Source organism: Xiphias gladius, chromosome 20 (genome assembly GCF_016859285.1).
Source record: "Xiphias gladius isolate SHS-SW01 ecotype Sanya breed wild chromosome 20, ASM1685928v1, whole genome shotgun sequence".
Taxonomy (NCBI): domain Eukaryota; kingdom Metazoa; phylum Chordata; class Actinopteri; order Istiophoriformes; family Xiphiidae; genus Xiphias; species Xiphias gladius.
In genome coordinates, this window is record NC_053419.1 from 22,132,831 (window position 1) to 22,156,014 (window position 23,184).

A 23,184-nucleotide genomic window follows, 5' to 3' on the forward strand; every position below is an offset into this window, starting at 1 on the left:
ACCCATTACTTGCGACTTAACTTGGACTTCTAGCCTTTTGATTTGGAATGACTTGATATCCAACCCAAGCCCAAAGATTAAAAAATATGTAATAAAAAGAGAGTCTACAGCCAGGCTAGCAGGCTCTGTGAGGCTACACTGACTCAAAGTGGTGCTGTGAGCTGAGTGTTAAGCAGGCCTAATGTTTACCATCTTGACCATCTTAGTTTAGCTTGTTAAACTTGCTAACATTTTCCGATTAGCCCCAAACAGCTGAGGATGATGGCAATGTCACTAGTTTTACAGGTCATAAACGTAAAATATTGGACGAACTGAAATTTTGACCTGATGATGGCGCTAGTTAGGGGGATCACCAGAGTTATCGCAATTCCTCCCTGAGGGGGACGTGAATGTGCGTACCACGTTTTCTTTGCAATCCATTCAGTAATCGTCAAGATACTCAACACAAAACCATAAACGACAAGTCAGGAGAGCATCAAAATCATTGGGATTCATCAAAAGTTGAAGACACGTGAATTCAATAAGGGATTGCTGCTTGTGACTTGCAAAACAATAGAGTTCATGTAAGGACAATTTTTGTATCATTATCCGAATTTTCTCTTCCTTTTATTCTGTTCTGCTCATTCTGAGTCAGAGTCACCATTCTCTCGTAGCCGGACAAACTTTGTAGCAAATGGCTCATTTCAGACTTATGGATGCCTAAGGTTCATGGTGGGGTGAGCATTCGTGAGATTCGATCATTTGCTTAATCAGCGCCCCTAAAAGTGCCATAAAAGGCCACCGGGTCGGCTCTGTTTGTGGGAAGGTTTCATTCATAAAAAATGTCACACAAGAGTAAAACTTCACACCACAGAGCTTCAAGTCTTGCTGTCAGAAATCAGCAGACAAACAAATATTTAGCAGCGTAATAGGGGACTAGAAACAATTACAAAATATTACTAAGCTGCCAACAATGTCTCCTCTGAGCAGTGCTGTAGTATGAAAGAAATAAAGACAAGTAGGACAACTGAATATGAAACAGTAGCTGATGTTACACTGTCAGATGTAACAGAACATAAAGACCCTGGGGCCACTGTTGAACTGTATGTTTCAAAATACAGTAGGTCAAACTATGCCAATAAAAACGTAAAAATCTGGGGGGAAAAAAAGGAGGAAAAGACAAAAGACAAATGATGACACCTCTCAGTAAACTGGAAAACCATAACGATGACAACAAGGTGAACGGGATAATAATTTCAAAAGGATGAAACGATTATCAAAACTGCTCCCGATTGGTTTTCTGTTGATCGGTTAATTGATTAATCGACTAACTGATGCAGCTCTAAACACATTTAAACTCCGAATTCACTGATTATAGTATTGTAATTCTCAAACAAGAGTTTTCCCCCCCGTAGAGGAAGGCAGACTATTTGGACATGGCTCGTATGACAGGTCTGAACCAGTCATAAGTTTCAAAAATCAATGTTAAATACGAGACAATTAGTGAATGCGACAAGATCTCTTAAATCTCTTACACGTGCAACTTAAGAACCGATCTGTTCAAATGAATAGTCCTTGCATCAAGTCCATGGGCTTTGTTCCATCTCTGCCGTTTGCATCAGAGGGTATTGTCAAACTCTATACTTTATATTAGGATCTTAAAAGTCTTAAAACTCACTTGTGGCCAATCTCGTGCGCGATGGTGAAAGCAGAACTGAGGCCGATGTCTTCATTGATGCTGCAGCTCCTCTCCGGCTCACACATTCCAGCCACCGAGGCCAAGCCTAGACACAAAAACACACACACACACACCAGACAAACATACAAAACACAGGGTCAAGATGTAGCATTCTTCGGAGTCATGGTCATAAAGTCGGGATTCCGCACATATGATCGGCCTGTTTACAGCGGCGCTGAAAGACAATCGGCTGCTTTAGAGTGGGGACTTGAGCTTAGCATCTCCGGCTAGACAGCCTCTCTTTTTTAATTTCTTGCAAACTACGGTGGCTGCTGGAAAATGTCTGAACAAGGGTTAGATTTATACACTTCAATTCATGTAACAAGGGATCGCCTAAAATGAAAGCCAGGGAAGGGAACATAAGAACCCCCTCACCAACGCTGTGCCCCACCAGAAACCTGTCAGAAAATATGGATGTTTTCCTCATTTCCAAAACCGGAGTCGGAGAAGGAGGGAGAGGGGGGAGAGAGAGAGAGGGTGTTTAGAGTTAAAACCTCTCCGCAATCCAGGTGTCGCAGGTCCTTTTTTCCTAAAGCCTGACAGGTCAGATAGGGAGACAGGAGGCAATTCTTCACAGATTACATCTACAGGTGACTGGAGAGTGGATCATATGACAGCGCAAAGCAGGTGTGTGTGCGCCTGTTTGTGTCCGTGTGTGTGTGTGTGTGTGTCGGGGGATGTGCGTTAATGTGTGTGAAGTAAAGAGCGTTTTAATTCCGTTGTTTGTTAGACTTTTTAAATGTTTTCAGGTTGAGGAGATAGGAAGAGGTATAAACATTATTTACAAACACTAAAATGGTCAGTTCACCCAGTCTACGAAAAAAACCAAAAAAAAAAAAGTTTTCTGACTCAACTCTTGTTGTATCGGGCCACGTAGACAGTTCTGGTTTAATTTCCGCAGGTTTTGTGATATAAGACGTCTGCATCCTCTCCAATACAACATAGGTGACTGGGATTTATTTGTGGTGCTCACATCATTAAAAAATGAAATTGCAAAAACATTCAACGGTAATATTTCTCTCTTAACTGTATCCCTGATACTCTGGATAATCCCCAGACCTAACTAGTCAAGTTTCCATCCATATTAAGTAGACATTTTAACCAAATTTCCATGAAAACCGGCAAGAGAAACTGTAAATTAATGCGCGTTTCCATCCACCGCTGTAATGTGAATACTAGGAATTGGGTGCATCGCAGTAAACGGTTGGTGGAGCTCATTCTCCACTGGGGTGTCATTAACTACGCACTTTTGTAAAAGAAGCGGGTGCAATGATGGAACGCACCGTCAACACTTTTCAATTGGCACCTCCTTCTACCAAAGAGGAGGAGGCAGGTATCTATAATCCTGGGCAAATAAAACCAAAACTGTCTGGAGGGTTCGATATAACCAGGGGTAAGTGAGAACATACACTCGGTTGCGAGTTTATTAGAGCTGGTTCTGGATAAAACAATACAAACACAAACTGTCAGTATAACGCGAGACAGACAACGAAGAACCGAACATTACAACCGTCATGAAGTTGGGATTTATTGCAGGATCGTTGTATTAGAGCGCGTTAGTTTTAGCCAGGTGCACCTAATAAACAGCCAACCAAGTGTATATTTCTTTGTAATTTGGGCTTTACTGACTCTTTAAATTGATCTCAAGTAATTCAAACTCTCTATTTGTTTTGCACGCATGGACACAGTTCTGCAACTCCCAGTCAAGGGCCAAACCTGCTCTGAGCGTTTCGCAAAGTGTGATATCGATAAACATGACACGTCCTCATTTCCACCGGAGAGCAACTGCGTAAATCATGTTTCGGCGGTCAGCGCTGCTTCAGACTTTCCCGTAGAGTTTGCATGAACTCTTCGCCTCCCTGTTCAAAGTGGCGTGGCTTTCGTATCCTCTTTACTAAGAGGCTAAACAAGAATAGACTCGCAAATCAGGAGAGGCCACTGAAACCATTACTGGGAAAAGAGGGAGCCTGAAGGTGAAGAAAGGAAGAGGAGAGGGAGGGAAAGAAAGGAGACTGGCTACTCTGCGATTAGTTTAAGAATGTGTGTGTTAGAGAGAGTAAAGTGAGTGTGTGTGTGTGTTGGTCGTGGCTGAGCTCTAACACACACACACACACACCAATCGCATTGCAAGTTTTTTCTTTTTTCTTAACACCGGGGTGGACTGTGTATTATCTCCAGCCCCGTGATTACACGGTGACCCTAAAGGCCAGCGATCTGACCTGGGAGCATGATCCCCATGAGGAGAGGGAGGAGAGGGAGGAGAGGAGAGGGGTGGGGGGTGAGACAACGAGGAAGCCAAGCAGATGCCAGGGCAATTAAAGCGACCGGGGAATGTGACGAATGCGGTCAATCTGTCAAACCACCCCTGCAGTCACAATATTACCTCCAAGATATACTGGGGTGCCTGCGGGGCCTTTACAAAGATAAGATGAGGACAGAAGAAGCCCTGGGTGGTTAGGAGGTTTGGGGTGGGGCGAGGGGTTGAAGAGGAGAGGTAAAGGGGGGGGGGGGTCTCTGCCACTGCTTGCTGTCCTTTTTCCACCCCCAATACCTCCACAACCAGCATATCACCCACTCTATCTCCCTCCTGCATACTCTAACACTCCCTATAATTGTCCTTTTCCCCTTCCATTTTTCCTTTCAACTCCTCCTCCTCTTCTTCTTCTCCATCTCCTCCTTCTGTCACTACTCTCCTTTTTATCCTTCAAACCGCCTCCACGTCTCCCTCCTCGGCTTTCCAACACATACCTTTTCCTTTCTCTCACTCAGTCCCGGAGGAAGTGTAAACACCTTAGACAAACTGAAGTTAGAGGCGGAGGAGAGAGACGGAGGAGTTTTATAAATTGGAGGCCCTGTGAGGAGGTGACCACGGCTGTCCAGGTTCAGGGCTCCAGGCCTCAACCAACAGAGGAGAGCCACTGAGGAGCTATAATAAAGGAAGAGAAAACATGCTTCTCATTGTGTTTCGCAGGAGCCGTCTGGTGTTCTGCTGAGGGAGACTGCAGAGGCTGCTAAATAAGGTTTGTCTGAGGACACGCTGAAGGTGAAAATGAAAAACCTCTCCAGAGAGGCGAAAGAGAAGAATGAAGCCCTACACCAGAGCCACAGATAGTCAACAGCAGCTAGGATGACCTATTTGGCAAAAAAAGAACGTACGTTAGAACACTGTATATAAACTTTAGTCTGCTTTAGTCCACTCACCTAAGGTACCACAGGGTTTGTTCTTGTAGGTGCAGATGTCATACCTAAGGACAGGCAAGAAAAGGGAAAGAACACAAACAATCAAATTAACTCTACTTTTTCTTTATTTTTTAACGTCTGCAGCATTTTCCTCCACTGACTCTTTGCCACTCCATTCTTTCCATGTTCAATCACAAAGTCTGTCGAGTTATAATCTCAACCTTTAGCATTAACGATAGCGTATGATGAAGCTGTGAAAACACCTGGTTCACTCCTCCATCCATAGCGTGAGACGCTAGCACAATGTCAGCCCGGCGTAAGACACGGCGCTCAAATGCGAATGAGGATAGAGCGAAAGGCTGCGGCCATGCCGTGTCCCTACTGTTAACCCCCGTAACTCACGCACAGGTAATCCAATAGAGCGAAAAGAAAAAGAGGCCTGAACACTCTGAGCCGCAGTGCCTTAACAACACATCATACGTTTCAAATGAATGATCCAATCCTTCCTAAAGCTTTTAATCTATTAAAACCAAGGGCACAGCAAACTTAATTTCATCCTCCCTCCCTCCCTCTCTCTCCCCATAAACTCCTCTTCCTCCCTTCCCCTCGCTCTCTCTCTCTCTCCCTCCCTCCTTTCCCAGTGGAGCAGCTCCAAACCAGTGAGGCACAATCGTGACCTCGTTTAGGACGTCTATTTGTTTTGATGCGTTTCCATAATTTCCCTCAGTGTCTTTTTTCGAACGCGACAGGCCACATTCTAAACAAGGAAAAAATGCCGTCCGACGCACGGACAGACAAACAAGCAGCAGGGCCACAGCGGTCACTTTCATGGCGACGAGTGGGGATATGAGGAAGGTGAATCGTTTGAATAAAAAAGGTTTTGTGTGTCTTGCTGGTCCGTCTCTGCAGGAGAACCACATTGCTCAGTGTCGACGGAGAATTAGTAGAAGTAGAATAGACTGATGGGGAGAATGTCTGCTTCTTGTGAACCTGATTGTAACTACAGAGCATGAAGGCCTCAGTCCCTATGACAATATTATTACATTTCTCTAATAATAATCATATTCATCTGAGTGTTTGGATGAAGGGCAAAGTTGGGACTGGCTTTATGTGTATGATGAGGACCTGGGACACAAAATTGGAGCACATTACACCAGAGGTTGGCAAATAGCGAAAAATATCTTTCCCTGACAAAAACACAACTTTTCACTTTCACAGTTTACATTGACGCTTTCACATTATTCCTCACAAATCTGCTATCAATAGACACTACCACTAGATACTAAATGTACTATCAATTATATCTCTAGTCTGCCACACAGGAGATACATACTCATACATGAGTCAGTTTTTAACCAAATGAGTGTTAATATAGGTTGCTCTAACTGTGTTAGCCCAGTCTACATAATAGGGGGGAAATGAAATCTGCATATAGTCCTAAAACAAACAGTTTCATGAATACATTGTATTCTTAAATGAATTACAAGAAATAAACAAGCAAAACATATTGAAGACATATAGTCGCTCGTTTTGGCCATGCCTCTAAAACGTCGTGAATAAACAATGCTGAAAAAACGGGAGAGGTTGAACCTAATTACCGACTCCTGTATTATACTGTGCTCGCAGTTGTCAAATCTCACAGATGTAAAAATTTCATAAATCGAAAAGTGAGAGACTCAGTTGAGAAATGACCTGTTATGCAAAGCTCATTCCTAATCACACAAATTAATCTTAACAGTATATTTTTATGCCTTGGATCTGAGGCTGCAACTAATGATTATTTTCATTATCCACAAATCTGGTGAATATTTCCTCAGTTTATTATTTGGTCTATATAATGTGAGAAAATGCAGAAAAATTCCCATCACATTTTCTTAAAGCCCAATGTGATGTCTTCAAATGTCGTTTTTTTTTTTTGTCCGACCAACCATCCAAAAGATATTCATTTTACATTGATACAAATACTCACATTTGAGAAGCTGCAACTGGAGAATGTTTGGTGTTTTTGCACGAAAAATGACTCGATACAATACAATTACCTATTATTGAAATAGTTGACGATTAATATTTCATCCACTGATTAATCGATTAATGGACTAACAGTTTCAGATCTACTTTGACCACTAATCCAAAGACACAACGCTCCAAATGAAATCAGTTTCCTGTGAGCTGAGTGCTGCAAGTCATCAGGCACCTTTAAAATCATACTGAACCTTTTTAGGCACATTCCACCATCATAGGGAATGTCTGACTGCTCCTCCAGACATGGTGGTTAATAAGCGCTTCCTGGTGTCTACCATCAGTTATTTATACTGTCTCCAATGTTAGCATCTCTGAGCTCAGCTGGTGCCTCCTCCCAACAGCTTAATATCTCATTATCTCTCGCCTACGCTTTGCCCTGGTTTAACTATTCACCAATACTATATTTACCCAAAAGTTACCAACGTCCCACCATATGGAAGTGACTCTGAGCACCGAGGTAAATTATGGGCTTGGCCACCAATCAGCAAAGAAAGCGGCAGCAGAGTTGATGTTTCGCCGTCTACGGGCAGTAAAGCTCCTACAAAATTTACGCCTGTGCCACCTGCAGTTTTACGAGTGTCTGACAAATTGAAATTTTTACTTGATGATGCTGCTACATGAAGAGTCACGAGATCACTAAAGTTACTGCACCTCATCCGTTAGGGGGAACTGAACAAACGTGTTCCAAACGTCATGGCGATCCTACCAATAGCTTTGGAGCTAAAACAGAGCTAAAAGCTGCAGAGTTGATACTAAACTTACATTTGTAAGGGTCTCCATTTGGGATGATACTGTTGCTCTGTCTCTGCTAGATGTAGAAGTGGGCAATTTTTGCTAGCGTATCAGCTGTAACAACTTTATAAGGTACTGTAGGCGGCACCATGGGTGTGTCTACATCTGCGATTCTAAATTACTGCTGCTACTACTTTCCACCCCTGATGGGCGGCGCAGGTTGGCATGCGTAGACCTGGTCCGACAATTACCATGCAGCTACCCTTTTTGGACTATAAGGCTGCAAGACGTGACTGAGTAAGTTCGAAAGTTGCAAACCAGTTCCAAGAGGCGTTTGGCATCTAAAAACAATGAGAATAGGAACATATTCAACATATCCTGAAGCAACAGAAAAAATGACTGCCCCGGAGATAAATCCCATAACTGTTGCACGTAGGTGCTACTGTGTAGTCTTTGGTGCGGGTGCTTGTGGACTGAAGCTAAAACCAATTATAAAAACAGTAGCCCAAGGAGCTGGGGAACATCAACTGACAAGCAAGAGCACCCTAATGATAGAAAAGCTGTTCTGTGCAGAGCCCAGAGAGTCAAAAATCTTGGATTCAGCCCATGTCAATCACAGAACACCATCCTCTCTCTAGACAAAACCAGTGGGAGGAATATACTCTTTAGTTGCTAGGTCGTGTGGCCAAAACACTTCTGGCAACCGTGAAGCCTATTCCAGGTAATGACAGGGTTGTGCTGTGTTACGCCAACACCCCTGAGATAAATTGCAGTGTGACAGGTACGGCACGTCTGAAACAGCCCAATTTATTTTCAGAACTGAGGTCTTTATTCCCATCAGCTTTAACGGTTACAGGTTAGGTGTGCGCACAAGAACTGGACTTTTGGAGGTTTCAGTGCTGTAGCTGCTGGCCACCTCTATTGGCAATCGCGCGCACACACACACACACACACAGCTACAGTCTTAAGATGAACCGTGACCGCACAGCTTTTATGCGCCAACAGCACAGAAAAATAACCTGCAACCTATTTGCTGAAAATGAGAAAATTAGCGCTACTTACGATGAAAGAACAACGCTTACTCTTTGAAGTACATGAATCCATGCTGAATGATTATACTGCCGTGTGAGGAAAATGTGGTTCACACCCAGCGGATGTGAGCCTACGCTTACCGGGTGATTAGGACAGCGTTGTCATGATGAGCCATCCCATTTTCAGGAATGCTGTTGCCATCACCGTGATGAGACAAGATGGACTTCTGCCACTTACAGAAGCTGTCCAGAGACTTGTCAGCGTGATGGTTAATCTCCAGGTTGGGCTGCAAAAGACAACACAACACACATGCAATAGGGTACAACAGTACAATAATGTAAAAACACACGACGCAACACAATACAGTTTCTTTCAGTGCATTACAATGTCATATTGTGCCGGATGATGTTGTGTCTTATTGTATCGTACTGTTTTATATCACGTTGTATCATACGACGTCATATTGTGTTGTGTCAAGTTGTACGGTATCATGTTGTTTCATGTAGTGTCGGGTCACATGGGTGTTGTGCTGTCGACATTTATTTATTATTTATCCCGTTGTCCGTCATCGCAATATCAGATATATATCGTATCGCATCACGCCACGCTGTGTTTTTTTTTTTTTTTTGCACCGTATTATTGGATCATGTCTTTATATATCGTTCGTCGACGCCTTTCTGTATATCCAGCTGTGTTATATCATATCGTATCGCGTGGTGTCAAATTGGGTTGTTTGGTATCAAGTCGTCTCGCATCGTGTCGTATTGTGTTGTGTCATATTGTGATGTGTTGTGTCACATCGTATACTGTACAGTACTGCACACCGTGCCAAACAACTTCAGAGGATCCTTTTCATGGTGAATACATGTGGACTAATTGAAAGCAGTTGTAATAATGCTTAAGCGGTAAACGTTTTCAAAGCATGTGCCATTGGGGGTCACGTAGCCGAGTGGTATAGACACATATAATTACGTCCCCACAACGTCCTCAGTTCAATTACTGCCAGGGACCTTTGTTGCATGTCATATCCCTCTCTCTTCCCTCATCTCCTGTCTGACTCAACTGTCTACTGTCCAATAAAAGGCAAAAAAAAAAAAAAAAAAAAAAAAAAGGTAATGTGTTGACGGTGCTAACCACTGCACCACACCGGCCGCCAGAGTAGAGCGATTATCTGGATGAATTATTTGGAGGAGGACTATACTGGAATCAGAGGGCGTTTGGAGAGCAAGTTTTTTTGGAGCACCAAAAAGTTTCTGCATTGGATTTGAGCGCAGATGCAGCTCTAGTAAAGGTAAAACCATTCATATGAAGAGGAGTTAGATGAGTCAAAGAGGAGTAGGACAAGGAGGAGGGGAGATACTGTATTTTAAGAGTAGCTTAAATTTTAAAGTGGAAAGAGGAGTGGCAGGAAAAGAAGGACAGTTGGGTAAGTTGTTGTGGAGTCTGCAAAATGCATCTGCTTCTATGAATGTAATAGGTTCTATAATAGTAAACCATGAACTCAGCTTGCCCACTGATTACTTACAACACAATACTGAACAGCTCAACAGCCCATCGGTGATTCACTTTCACCATAAGATGTTTTGTAACAGTATTTTCTATCAGTTAATCAAAAAAACCAGGACTGATAAGATTAGTGCTTCCTCCCATTTTGAATCAAAGTGCAGCTCCACTTAACATGAAAACTTGTTTTTTGGACCCGATGCCACATAAAGAGGCGCTATGACCCCTTTAGAAAAAACAGATGCTAGGAAGACACTCTGTTTCTCCCATCACGCATACATACACAAGTACAGGGCAAGTAAAAATCCTCAATCGAGGCTCCCTGAGGGAAGACGCCTGAGCACATCTTTCATCTGAAGTGGTGGCCATATGGTGAATAGTCTCTCCTCTCCCTCCCCTTCAGCCACGGCAATCACATAAAATAATGCAGCTCACTCACGCCAAGTGTATCAGTTATCCACTCACTAGAGGTAGGGGCACAGAAACTATTAAAAAAAAAAAAATGGCTCATGGTAATAGTTGTGATAATACTGCATGGACGGTTCAAAGTTAGGGAAATGGATTTAAATAAAAAAAACTGTAATCCAGAGAAGGTTCAGGGTAGAAGGACATTTTTTCTTACCTGATCTTCAGTCAGAACAATCAGCCGGGTCACAATAATGTTCACAACATTTCCTAGACTGGCATCACGGTAAAGTTTGGCAACCTGACCTCCAGAAAAGAAGAAAAGACACAAAGTCAGACAAATTGTGTCCATATGTCACAACATCTAGTCTTCCTTCTAATCGATTAGTTAAATCGCCAGAAACTTAACCGGCAACCATTTTGATAACCGAATAATCATTTTAGTGATTTTTTTAAGGAAAAATGTCAAATATTTGCTGGCTCCAGCCTCTCAAACGTGAGGGTTTGATGTATTGCTTTGCTGTAGGATGCACTACACTGAATACTTCTGGGTTTCGGACAGGTACGACACCTGAAGACGTTACATTGGGCTGTCGGAAAATGTAAAAGGCATCTTTCACCGTTTACCGACATCTTCTGGTTTCAAAAAGACTTAACTGATAAATCGAGAAAACCATCGACAGACTAATGGATAATGAAACTAATTGTTAGACGCAGCCCTACACATTAAAATAAATTTCCTCCAACTAAAACGCACTAAAACTGTATGTTCAACTGTATGGTAGATAACAACAACATGACCAAAAAGTAAGATCAAACTTACAATATTCATTACAGACAAGATGTAGTGCTCAATGTCTTTGCGTCCGTGGTAACCGACCATCATTTTATCAGCGACCACAAGCGTCTCCACGAAGCGCTCGGTGCTGATGGAGCGTCTCTGTCTGTGGGTGCTGTTCGACCGCTCGCTGTCATCTTGGGGGACAGGGGACGAGGGGACATGGGAAGGTGTGCTGAACTGGCAAGGTGCACTGCTTTTAATGAGGTCTGCGGATGACAGGGAAACAGCGACGGGTTAGAGTGAATTATGAAATAGCAACGATCTACATCCAAATTATGAAGCATCATCTGTTTGAGAGAGCTGGTTTGTGTATGGTAGGTGCATGTAGGGGAATCTGCCCCTTTGAACCTTGCAGCTAAAGCTTTGCTTTATGACCCAGATGCTCTGGGAAAAAGCTATAAGATGATACATGTTGGGGCATGCTAGCTTCCCGGTGATGACAGCCTTTGGTCTTTCTTATAAGACTTTGGCCCAAATACCTAAATTTCCACCTGTTTCTTTTTCCAATTCGTCATATCTCAGCAGGCAGAGTATTTGGGGGCACTGAGTCAGCCAAATTTTAAAATCTGAACATGATTGGTGGTTCTATAAATAGGATTTGTGCTTCAATAAAAGTCAGAGCCAAGTACTCTTTAGGCACTGAAGGGCCTTTTATTAAAAAGCTGGAGTGAGACTTTCTCTAACAGGTTGAAAGGTGTCCAGGCCAGGAGCAACTATAGCACACAAGAGGCCCGGTCATGTCTACCAGAACCTGGGCCTAGAACCAAACCAGCACTTCCTCTAACCTGCTATGTATAGTTATTCCTTTACGTCAGTTCCACCCACACAGAGTCCAACCCAGATGGAGGTTCACCAACCTGAAATGCCACAGCTGAACTCCTGGCTATGCTCTTGCGGTGAGGGAATGGCAGACATTTTATAAATAACATGTTGCTGTGCTTCTTCCAGGTTCCATTCACCGGAGGTGGTGGAGGATATGTTCTTTAATGGCTCTATTAAATACTGTTCTTCCTCTGTTGTTATAACACCATGCTTGTGGGGGAAAAAAAAAAAAAAAAAAGAAAATCAATGAACAAAAAAAAGAGGTTACAAGCACAAGCAAACATCAATGCTAAATGCATAAATCTAAGAAAATTGCAGGAAAAAAAACAACTTACATGTTTTGTACTTCTTACTATTTTGTGTACTTTCACTCTGTTAAAGGGGCACTTCAACTATTTAACACATGGGTTTTAAATCAGTTTAGCTGTAACTGTGTGTTCAGACAGAATGCAAAGTGTACGTTAGATTCGCCATGATCGCATACAAATCGAATAGAGAGCCGTTTGTGAAACCGGACGTCACGGGTTCCACTGGCATTTACAACAACGCTAATAACTAAAAATACAGCCTTGGAACAGAGCCTTTCTCAACAGTAAGTCATGTGACTTGCTTCATATGTTTAGATAGGGATGATAGTTTTTTCGGAAAATGATCCAATATTGTTAGTTATTTAATATTTATGTTTTTAGCTGCCTTTAAAAAAGAGCCATTTCCCATCAGCCCCTTGATGTTCATGGGCTAAACGCCAAGGCTCGACAGAAGAGGCAGGTCCATGAGCGCGTCGAGGGGTCATGGTTAGTTCAGACATGTCTGTAACAATAGCAGGACATAGAGGACTGAACTCTGTAAAAGGTTTTTAGACCGCAGAGATCACAACTAGAAAGTTGAAAGAATGACTTTAGAAGGGTGTTGCTGGGTTTTCTGGATATAAGTTACAGTGATGCAACAACACACGCTGCTGCGCTTGCAGTTTTTTCATGGAGGCTGTAGTTTTTTTTTTCTGTGCTCACAGTATAGTCATTGTTTAATTTTAATTAAAATCACGGCGGTTTAAATCTGTCACAGCAACCGCAGTGGTGAAGCTTATTTATCTGAGAATATGGAAAGTAAATCCCAAGAACCGGCCTCATTTTCTTCAGAAAGCCCGATGAAAGAACAAAGGCTAGACAAGACGTGACGCCAGGACTTCTGCTCTCTACTGAAAGATGTCATTAGACACAAATTCGACCGGGGTGTTTCTACTTGGGCGAAAAAATTGGCAGGAATTTCCTCTTAATTGATCTGCTTCATAAAAACGTACAGAGATTAGGCGGGGGGGAAAGGAAGAGAGACTGGAGGGAAAGAACGGAAAGAACCAGAGTTTCCGTTGAGTTTTGAGATCAGTCGGAGGCCGAGCCGAGCACAGCACGTAGCTAGCAACAGTCAGTGCGTCCGTCGCAAGCTAGCTTACAGCTAACGTGCGCGTAGTCGGTATTTTGGCTCTTTGGGGTGAATAAAAGCAAACAGTCAAATTTGCGCTACTGATGCGAGGGCGAAAATCGGCTGTGCTTTCTGCACCCTCGACACTTGTGAAATTTCTTCTGTGGCTCTAAGGAAAAATTTTGTAACTCTGAAAACTTTACGTCATCAGGGTTGTCCAAGTTTGGGCCTGGAAACTTTACATTTTTACAGCAAGCTGACATTACAAACTGCTGTTGCGGTGTTTGACATACACGGACGGGCATTTGCCAAACAAGAAAAGTCCGATGAAAGATCCCATTAAGTTGCACCAGGGGAAATGTAGGGTCCAGTGTTTTTTGGAGTTTGACTCCTACTTGGGACTAAAAGTCATATCTCAGTCTTTGACCCTTCTTTATTCATTGTGTCCCTTGCAAGTCTCACAACTTTGCGAATCTGCAATACTGAATAGCTGGAGTACCCCTTTAAGTAACTAATATATTCCCTCACGTAAACTCCTCTTCCTGATGGGGTGATGTTTTTGCACATACATTAGTCAGTAGTCTGCAGTTGAATTTAAGAACCCCAAATAATCAATATTACATTAAGACCGGCATTAAAACATCGTTCACTGCCCTCCAACAGCAGTAGGCAGGAGTCTTTCAAAACGGGTTTGCAGAAAACGCTGGTTCGACTCTGTAAAACCCGCGACGGCAATTAACCACACATCACACTAGAAAAAACAGAAACATGTTCGATTTATGATTTTAATGGTGTTTGAGGGCAAGATCTCAAACTGCAAAGACACCTGATTACATTAAAGCACAGACACATTTTTGTCCATTTTTGGTGCTGTTAGAAAAAAGGGCAAACACTAATTAGATTCATGATACTCGGTGTAGGTCTTGCCAACACATTTGGCTACATTTTTTCTCCGCACGATTACATTTGCCAGTAAGAAGTGGAGCCTTTTTATTCCTTGCTTCAGAGTTATTCTTGGTGTTCAGAGTTATTCTGAAGCAAGGAGGGCTAACTTATTAGAAATTAAAATTTCTTCCAATTCCTTGACTAGCAAAGAGAAGATGGACAGTCACACAGTCTTTGGATTAAAGCATGAGGGCTATAAGCTTAGACAGTATAATTAGATGCCTTGCTTGTGCTGTTCAGTTTTGTTTTTTGAACAGATCACTTCGAAATGGGGTAATATCTATGATTTAGACACATTTTGTACAGATCCCAAAAAGGGATCAATTAAAGAAATGTGATTTGAACCACTGAGGCTTTTAAAATTTGTGAGTAAAATGTGATATTTAATGCACAACTGGAAAGAAAAGCCCTGATGCTCAGCACTAACAGATCACTGTGATGACGTGATTTTTCTACATGAGCATCACTTCACTCCAAGCTGCCTGCAGACCCGGCGTGCCAAGTGGAAAGAGGCCAAGATTGTGCTAAGCAAACTGCAATTGGTCTGATCCTTTGGCGCTACGTCTGAAAGATTGGCTGACTTGAGAGCAGCACAAGCTAGGTATATGTTCTGACATTAGCATCTGGGTTTGTTTGAGGTAAGCAGTGTGAACTCCTTGTGGCTCAAAGGGCAGCTAGAGAGCATGAACTGGTCACTTTTAATGATAATCAAAAGGCCACATTGTACTTACCAGACCCTTGCAGTTGCTGAGAGCCACTCTGGTCGTGCTGTACTGATTTCGCAAGAATCCAACATAGTGACAATTATCCACCATGTTATGACGCCACTCCAGCCCTTCTTTGCCCCAATACTCCACTGTGAAATGTTTCGACACCAGGTGGGGGTTGAGTGTCAGGTTTAAGTGAAAGTGCTTTCCGTAGGCTGACAGTCTGTAGAACAGCCGGGACTCTGGAGGGTCCGGGTCCAACGCGGGCACTGGTCCCATTATGGGGTCCACCGCCCCCCGTCTCCGTCGGCCCGGCCGGTGGTGCTTCACAGTGTAGCTCAGGAACTCTCCGTTCTCATCCACCCGCACTGGGAAAGTCAACTGGTAGTGCTGCAGGTAGGACAGGAACTCCTCTTTTACAGGAGAAAGAAAAGAAGAGAATGGAGAAGAGAAGGCGTCGTGTTAATGAACTTACTGTTACCACAATCTTCCTGTCAACCTGTCTACATCATACCTTGAGAGTTGTGCGAAAGTCTGTTGACGCTTTGAAATTCAGAAGCAGCCATCACCACCAGGCTCAGTGTCCAAGTCAGCGTCTTCCACAAAATTTCCATAATTCAGGGAAAGATGTGACATGGGGTGGGGGTAGAGGGTGCTACAAACGGGTTAAAAGCACACGGTCGGTCTGACGCCACACCATAACAAGTCCATGGTTTGTCTCCTTCACTTATATGTTCTCGTCGCGCTCGAAGGCTCATCCGGGTCTCAGATTTCTCCTGAAGGCGAGCACTTCCACATCTCACTGGCCTCTGAATTCATGTCAGCAGCTTGTAGAAAACACCATAATTCATCAGACACGGTCACTCTCAGGTGTAACTCCAAACAGGAAGCTCTATATTGGGAACTTGTCTTGACCGATCCATCTGCATTCCTGTGGAGAAAATCAATCAGAGGTTAAGTGACCTTTTATCTCTTGGAACTGTCACTTACTCAGATTGTTGTCTGTTGGAGAGCTGAAACGATCAGTCGATTAATCGATTCGTCGATCTACAGAAAATGAATTGGCAACTATTCTAATATTATACTGATCGTTTTCTTCCTTTTTTTGAGCAAAATACCAAACGTTCACCGTTTCCAGCTTTTCTTTGTTTTACATTGTTGTAAAATCAATATCCTTGGTTTCTGGCCAAGGCAGCACGGTGGAGCAGTGGTTAGCACTGTGGCCACACAGCAAGAAGTTTCTGGGCCCCAAACCCGCCGGACCTTCCTGTGTGGAGTTAGCATGCTTTCCCTCGTGCCTTCCTGGGTTTCTTCCAGGCACTCCAGTGTCCTCCTCCAAAGACACGCAGGTTAGGTGCGAACGTGAGCGTGAATGGTTGTTGGCCATGTGATAGACTGGCGACCTTGCCCAGTGTCAACTCGGATTGGCTCCAGCCCCCCCCCCCAAGAGCCTCATGCGATAAGCGCTATAGCTAATGGATGGATGGATGGATGGTTTTTGGGCTCTTGGTCCGGCAAAACAAGCAATTTGAAGATGTCACCTTGGGGTCTGGCAGGCATTTTCCGCTATTTGCTGAAATTTTATGGACCAAACGTTTAATCGATTAATCCACAAATAACTGGCAGATGAATCAGCAAATCGATTAATCTCCCAGTGATTTTTATCAATTAACCAATTAACCATTTTGTCAACAAAACGCCACAAAATCATGCAAAAACACCACTGAGTCCAAAATGACGTCTTGGACTTGCTTCTTCTATCTGACCAACACTCAAAAACCCAAAGTTGTTCAGTTACCAGTGTAATAAACCAACAACAAGCAGCGTATCTTCGCATTTACGAAGCTGGAACCAGAAAAAGTTTGGGGTTTTGGCTTGAAAAATGGCTGAAACAATCAACCCATTATCAAAATTCAATTTCTGTCGGTCGACTAGTGGATTAATCGAGGAATACTCGCAGCCTCAGGGAAGATTATCATCAGCTGCGTCTCCGGTCTGTGGTAAATGAATGAAAATCTCTCACAAACCTCACGATCTTCGAGTGGGATCCTCTCACTCAACACGCCGTTTAACCTGAACATGTCATCTGACACTGGAAGAGCAAATCGCCAGGAGCGCAAGTGCCACTTCCTTATTCATTAAATATTGATCTGCCCGGAGGTGACAGTTTGGTGACCGGTGGCCTTCAAATGTAGCGTGATTTAAAAGAAAAGTAGAACAAATTTACAAAAAAAAAACCAGGCTATGCGGTGGAATCGAAGCGTAAGAAGCACATTTAGAGAACTGCGTAAATCTGGCCGGCGCCGACGGAGCTGAGCGGCCGACGCGAGAGAAACTTCTGCAGGTCGTGGTTTTACTCACTGACGCGCTTCGCGGCAGCATGTGCAAACCAGACCACTATAAACAAACGTCAGCGGATCCAAGTGATAGAGGGATGGTGTCAAACGAGAGGTGGACGGACTCCAAACGGACGGCGGGCACAGCCTCCGGAGACGGGAGGACCGTGAGTGCACATCTTGAGCTCCGGCGCCGCGGCGGTCCGGACGGACAGTCGGCGCTACCTACTCGGGCACTCTGACCCAGACGGTTGGCAGCCGGCCCGCGTGCATTACACCGGTGCCCTCGAGCGCGACCCTCGGGGAAGCGTAATCCGGAATCCGCGTAAGCCGCGGGTTCGATCGCCGAAGGTGCGAGCCACGCTCAGTCAAGAAGTTTTGGTCAGTTTGTCTGAGCGGGCAGACGCGGACTGCAGACCTGTAACGGTGCAAAGCTGACACCCTGCAAATGTAGATACGGCGCGTAAATGTTTCCAAAACCACGCTTCTTCTTTTTTTTTTTTTTTCCGTGCAAATGCCCCTCGAGGAAACTCCGTCTGAACTCGCAGTGCCAAAATACGAGCGGTTCAGCTGGCTAACGGCTGGTCTGCCAGCTCTGAGAGGATTTAAATGCTCACACGAATCTGCTCCGACAAAAAAAAAGTGCCCGAAATATATCGTCCTACTCTCAACAGACGGGGAGTGTTAACCGGAGGTATTTACCATGCTCATCTCCACTGTCAGCTCCGGTCCGACTGTGCAGGGAGAGCTCAGGACAAAAGACTGTGAAGTTCCGCACACAGACCTCCTCAGCTCTCCTCTTTTCATCTCCTTTTGGGCTCTGCCATCCTCTGAACTGCACCGTGGATCTCCCCTTCAGACCAGCAGCAGCAGTATCTCAGACCAGACACTGTCACAGAGGGGAAAAAAAAAAAAAAAAAAAAAAAAAGTCAAGCCTTTCAAAGTCTTGGATTTCCTCCAGCAGCAGAAGGGTCTATTTCCAGCCTATCAGTCGTCTTTATAATCTAGACTTTGTGCTCTTGTTGGTTGGTGCTGGTGTTGGTGGTGTTGGTGGTGGTGGCTCAGAGTGGCTTAAAAAGTTATTTGAGGTTGCAGAGGCTGTTCTGCCACCTCACAAGCCGCCACAGTGGACTTGCTTTGGAGAAAAGTGCATGCAAACACCAGCAGAAGTTGGCTCGGAGCTGCTCCTCCTCACTACATTGCAGAGACCGGGTATGTCCCAGTCCCGGACAGCTTCAAATTGGCAGCTTTTTCGGGTGTGGGGGGGGGGGGGGGCGAGGAGGGGGGGTTTGGGGGGGTAAGGGGGGGTGACGTCAGTGCAGATGTGCCTCTCTCCCATCAGCTGTGCGCATGTCTATCACTGCTGCCCTGAAATAGCACTTCAACTTCAGCCCTTTAAGAAAATACCCCTGAGGAGTAGGTGAAGGGGGTTCAACTCCCAGATCATCCACTTGAGTAAGAAGTAGCCGTACAACCGTATAAAACCATTACTCCATGTCAAGTAAAAGTACTGCATTTTAAAATTTCACTCAAGTAAAAGTACACAAATATTTTGCAACAAAATCAGAGGTGGGAAGTAACTAAGTGCATTTGCTCGAGTACAGTTTCGAGGTACTTGTACGTGCACCACTCCTGCTCTGCTACGTTTCAGAGGCACGTGTCGTTACTTTTTACCCCACGACATTTGTTTGATAGTCGTAGTTACTGGTTCTCCAGAAAATTAGGATTTCTTGCATAAAAAGAATAATCTTTGTCATAAGTCAAACTAACCAGCAGTATAAACTGCACAAGCAGAGCCGGAACGATTAGAGATCAATCAATAAGTCGATTGGCAGAGGCCTCATTTTGATATGAATTTCATTTTCATAATCATTTATTTCATTTGGATTCAGTTCCTCAGATGTGAAGATCTTCTGCTTTTTTTTTAATCTACTTGTCTTTAACCATTTGTGCAGCTCTGGCTGTCAGTTGGACCAGACGAGCACCGTAGCGGAGTCACCTGTAACCTCTGGGTGATCGTGACGGCATTTCTCCCTATTCTCTGAATTTTTTAAAAAGCAAACGGTCGATCAGTTAATGGAGAAAAATAAATCAGCAGATCGATCCGTGATGACAACAACCTTTAGTTGCAGCCTCAGGTAAAATGGTTAGAAATGAGCTCCACCTCAACCAACTGCAACAGTGAAATGCTGCTTAAACACTAATGCAATAATAATAATAATCTAATGACATGATATAGAATATAAAATAATACAACGCTCACGGGGAAACAGGAAAACGACATTTTCCTGATTATACTTAGATACTTTAACTGAAAGTAACATTTTGTGATGGAGTATTTCTTCTCTGTGGTATAATTACTTTGACTTAGGCAATGAATCTGAATACTCCATCACCAAACATGCGCCATGACAAGTAAAAGTCCTGCATTCAAAATTTTACTGAAGTAAAAGTACTAAAACAGAAAGACAAAGTACATTTGCTCAAGTACCCTAAGTACGGTTTCGAGGTACTTGTACTTCACTTGAGTCTTTTCAATTTTTGCTACTCCACTACTTTTCAGGGGGGTTCTACTCAGCATTACATTACGTTGTCCTTGACAGTATTCGATGCTGCTTACACTTAACGCCTCATTCAAAATGGTCAAATAATGTACATACGATGAATACAACACTCTGACCAGTGCCATTTTGCAGGACGAGTACTTTTACTTTTGACTCTTTCGGTACATTTTGCTGGTAATAAATCTTTGCTTTGTGGCGGAAAGTAACACAGTGATACATTTTCTCAAGCACTGCAGTTTGAGGTACTTGTACTTTACTTGAGTATTTCCCATCTTTGCTACTTTCCCCGGTTACTCCACTTCACTTCGGAGGGAAATACTGTACTTCTATCTGACAGGCAGTTACTTTTCAGATGAGTATTTTACCTTAAAAACGTATGATAATCGTATAAGTGGACGCCAACCTTTCTGACCTGCAGTGGAGGAGGAGGAATTCTGATTCTCTACTCTCTATACGTAAAGTGTCAAAAGTAAAAGTAAAAGTGAATGTTACACGGTCACATGATGAGATTATTATTGCCGGTGCATTGATGTGTAGGCAGCATTTGACTGTTTCAGTCGATCAAAGTTGAGCCAATTTTAGCTCATTTTGATTTTTAATAAAACTGATCTTACGTTTTATATGTAAAGTCTTGTCTTGTTACCTCTGCAAGTAACTAGTTACTGTAACTGTCAAAATAATGGAGTGCAGCAAAGAGTACAAGACGTCCCTCTGATCTGCAGTGGAGGAGAAGTACAAAGTAGAGTCAAATGGAAATTCTCCAGTAAAGTACAGCTACTTAAGTACAGTGGTTGACTAAATGCACTTTGTTATGTTCCATCACTGTTGTCTTGTGACTCTTCAAATAAAAATCAGTGTCTAGCTGCGGCTGCTTGTCACAGATGCCTATGAGTTGGTTGACGACTCTCTAAACTTCTCAGCTGATTTCATTTAAATGAAATTCATTTCATTTCAGTCCCAAAGAGGTAAAGCTCCCCAATATTTAACAACAACAACAACAACAACACAAGCTTGTCTATAAAGAACTTTGTTGTTTCTTCTTTCCCACTAATCATCTCACGACCCCTCAGGTTTATCTGGTGACCCTTTGGAGGGGCCCGACCCCCTAGGTTGGGAACCACCGGACTCAACCTACCTAACTGTATATAAAGAAGTTAAAAGCAGCTCCACCTGGAGCAGCTACAGCCGTTAAATGCTGGTGAAGCACCGATGCATCAGTACCAGACGTTTGTCAATGACATAGAGAACATAAAGCCCTTCTTTGTGCAGAACGAGTACTATTACTTTTGATACTTTAAGTACGTTTAGCTGATAGTACTTTTCTACTTTGACTATTTAGGATTTCGGATCGCAGAACTATTTACTCGTAACGGAGTATTTTTCCACGGTGGTCTCGATACTTTTACTTCAGTAAAGGATCTGAATACTTCTTCCACCACTATAGGTAAAAGTAGTGAACTCAAATTTTTGTAAGGGCAAAAGTACAGAAGTATTAACAATGAAATGTACTTAAAGCATAAAGGAAAAAGTACTTATCATGATGAATGTCAGCGTTATAATACTTTAATGTTGTAGTTGGTCAAGGAAGAGCTAATTTCAGCTACTTTTGATTAATTTATCTATAATAATGCGTCGTGTTCTGTAAACTGATCATGGGTTTTGTTTGTGAAATCTTAATCTGAAAAGTAACTCAAGCCGTCAGATATATGCAGTGGAGTAAAAAAAAAGTACAGTAGTTCCCTCAATACAAAGTGGCACCAAGTGGAAATACTCAAGTAAAGCAGAGGTACCTCTATGCTGATGGCAGATAATCACCCAGCAACCACGAACATCAACAGGCAACAATATCAGGAAAAAATGAACATATTCGGACACTTGTTTGGCACCAACTTTGAATTTAATGAGTGCAAACCGGTGACATGCTTAAAAAAAAAAAATTCCACAGGTTCGACAGTAATAACCAAATAAATCAAAGTGTCAGGCCTCTCAGAATGAAGTTTGAAAGCCTGCTGTCTAAATCAGTGGATGTGTTCACTCTGGGGAAAAGCCCGAGTGTTTGTGAGGGTCTGCTGTAGGTAAAGGCAGCCCCGTGTGTTTCGGTGTAATTTAACCCACGTCTATCTTTAGTCTGTCGGAAATTGAAAATCATGCCTATTCCTGATTTGCAGTTACAGCTGCTCATTATGTAGGAGCCTATGTCATTACAGTCAGGTCGTCATTACCAGCTCTCCCACACAGCCCGAGTGGGCTGCAGCCGGATGGTGGGAAGCAGCGCCACCGTGTGTCTGGAAGGAGCATAGCAGGGGTTCGACGTGTGTGTGAAGCTCAGGAAGTGTTTTTTTTTTTTTTTGGTTCAAAGAATATAGCTATAACCATACATGTTCATATAATCACCAAATTGCATTCAACTCTCACACCTCCGCCCTTGGGCTCAGATTACTCGCGACACTCTGTGTTGCCGTGAATCAGGGCCAAGATGTGTCAGCAACATGACCTCCGCGTTTATAACTCAGATAACACGAACAACAGGCTGCGCGCACGCAGCAAACGGCGTGTCCTGCACCACCTTTGTTCAGCAGTGGGCAGAAGCGGCAATGCCGCTCTGTGCAAATACCCCCTGCATTCAAAACTAACTACTGTCAGCAAAATTTACTTCCGGCATAAAGTAGAAGCACCCAACATGCAGGCTGGATTCCTCTGCCAGAGTTGTACCGTCTTACATTACACTGGTGGACAACTTGCTACTGATGCATTTTAGTGCCCTGGTCTGCAGAGATGGAGGCGATTCTGACTGTGTGGTTGAACTTACTGTATAAAAATGCATCACTATAGGTTGTTAAAATCTTAATAACGCCTTAATAATCCAACTTGATGAGGGAACGGAGACTGCATCTGTCAAATAAACGCAGTGGAGTAAAAAGTACAACGCTTCCCTCTGGAATGCAGTGCAGTACACACA

The 23,184-nt window shown here is 43.4% G+C and overlaps 1 protein-coding gene across 1 annotated transcript in view; it reads right to left on the reverse strand.

Moving 5' to 3' along the window:
• adamts6 (ADAM metallopeptidase with thrombospondin type 1 motif, 6) overlaps positions 1 to 17,501 on the reverse strand; it is a 71,865-nt gene extending 54,364 nt beyond the window's left edge. Inside the window, exons 1-9 of the mRNA XM_040157529.1 lie at positions 17,353 to 17,501; positions 15,840 to 16,256; positions 15,350 to 15,738; positions 12,290 to 12,464; positions 11,415 to 11,638; positions 10,809 to 10,892; positions 8,824 to 8,969; positions 4,919 to 4,962; positions 1,658 to 1,763 (exon numbers count right to left, since the gene is read on the reverse strand). Of these exons, the coding sequence (XP_040013463.1) occupies positions 1,658 to 1,763; positions 4,919 to 4,962; positions 8,824 to 8,969; positions 10,809 to 10,892; positions 11,415 to 11,638; positions 12,290 to 12,464; positions 15,350 to 15,738; positions 15,840 to 15,939 (1,268 nt within the window). The 5' untranslated portion in view covers positions 15,940 to 16,256; positions 17,353 to 17,501. The remainder of the gene's footprint in view (positions 1 to 1,657; positions 1,764 to 4,918; positions 4,963 to 8,823; positions 8,970 to 10,808; positions 10,893 to 11,414; positions 11,639 to 12,289; positions 12,465 to 15,349; positions 15,739 to 15,839; positions 16,257 to 17,352) is intronic.
• Positions 17,502 to 23,184: the final 5,683 nt, after the last annotated feature.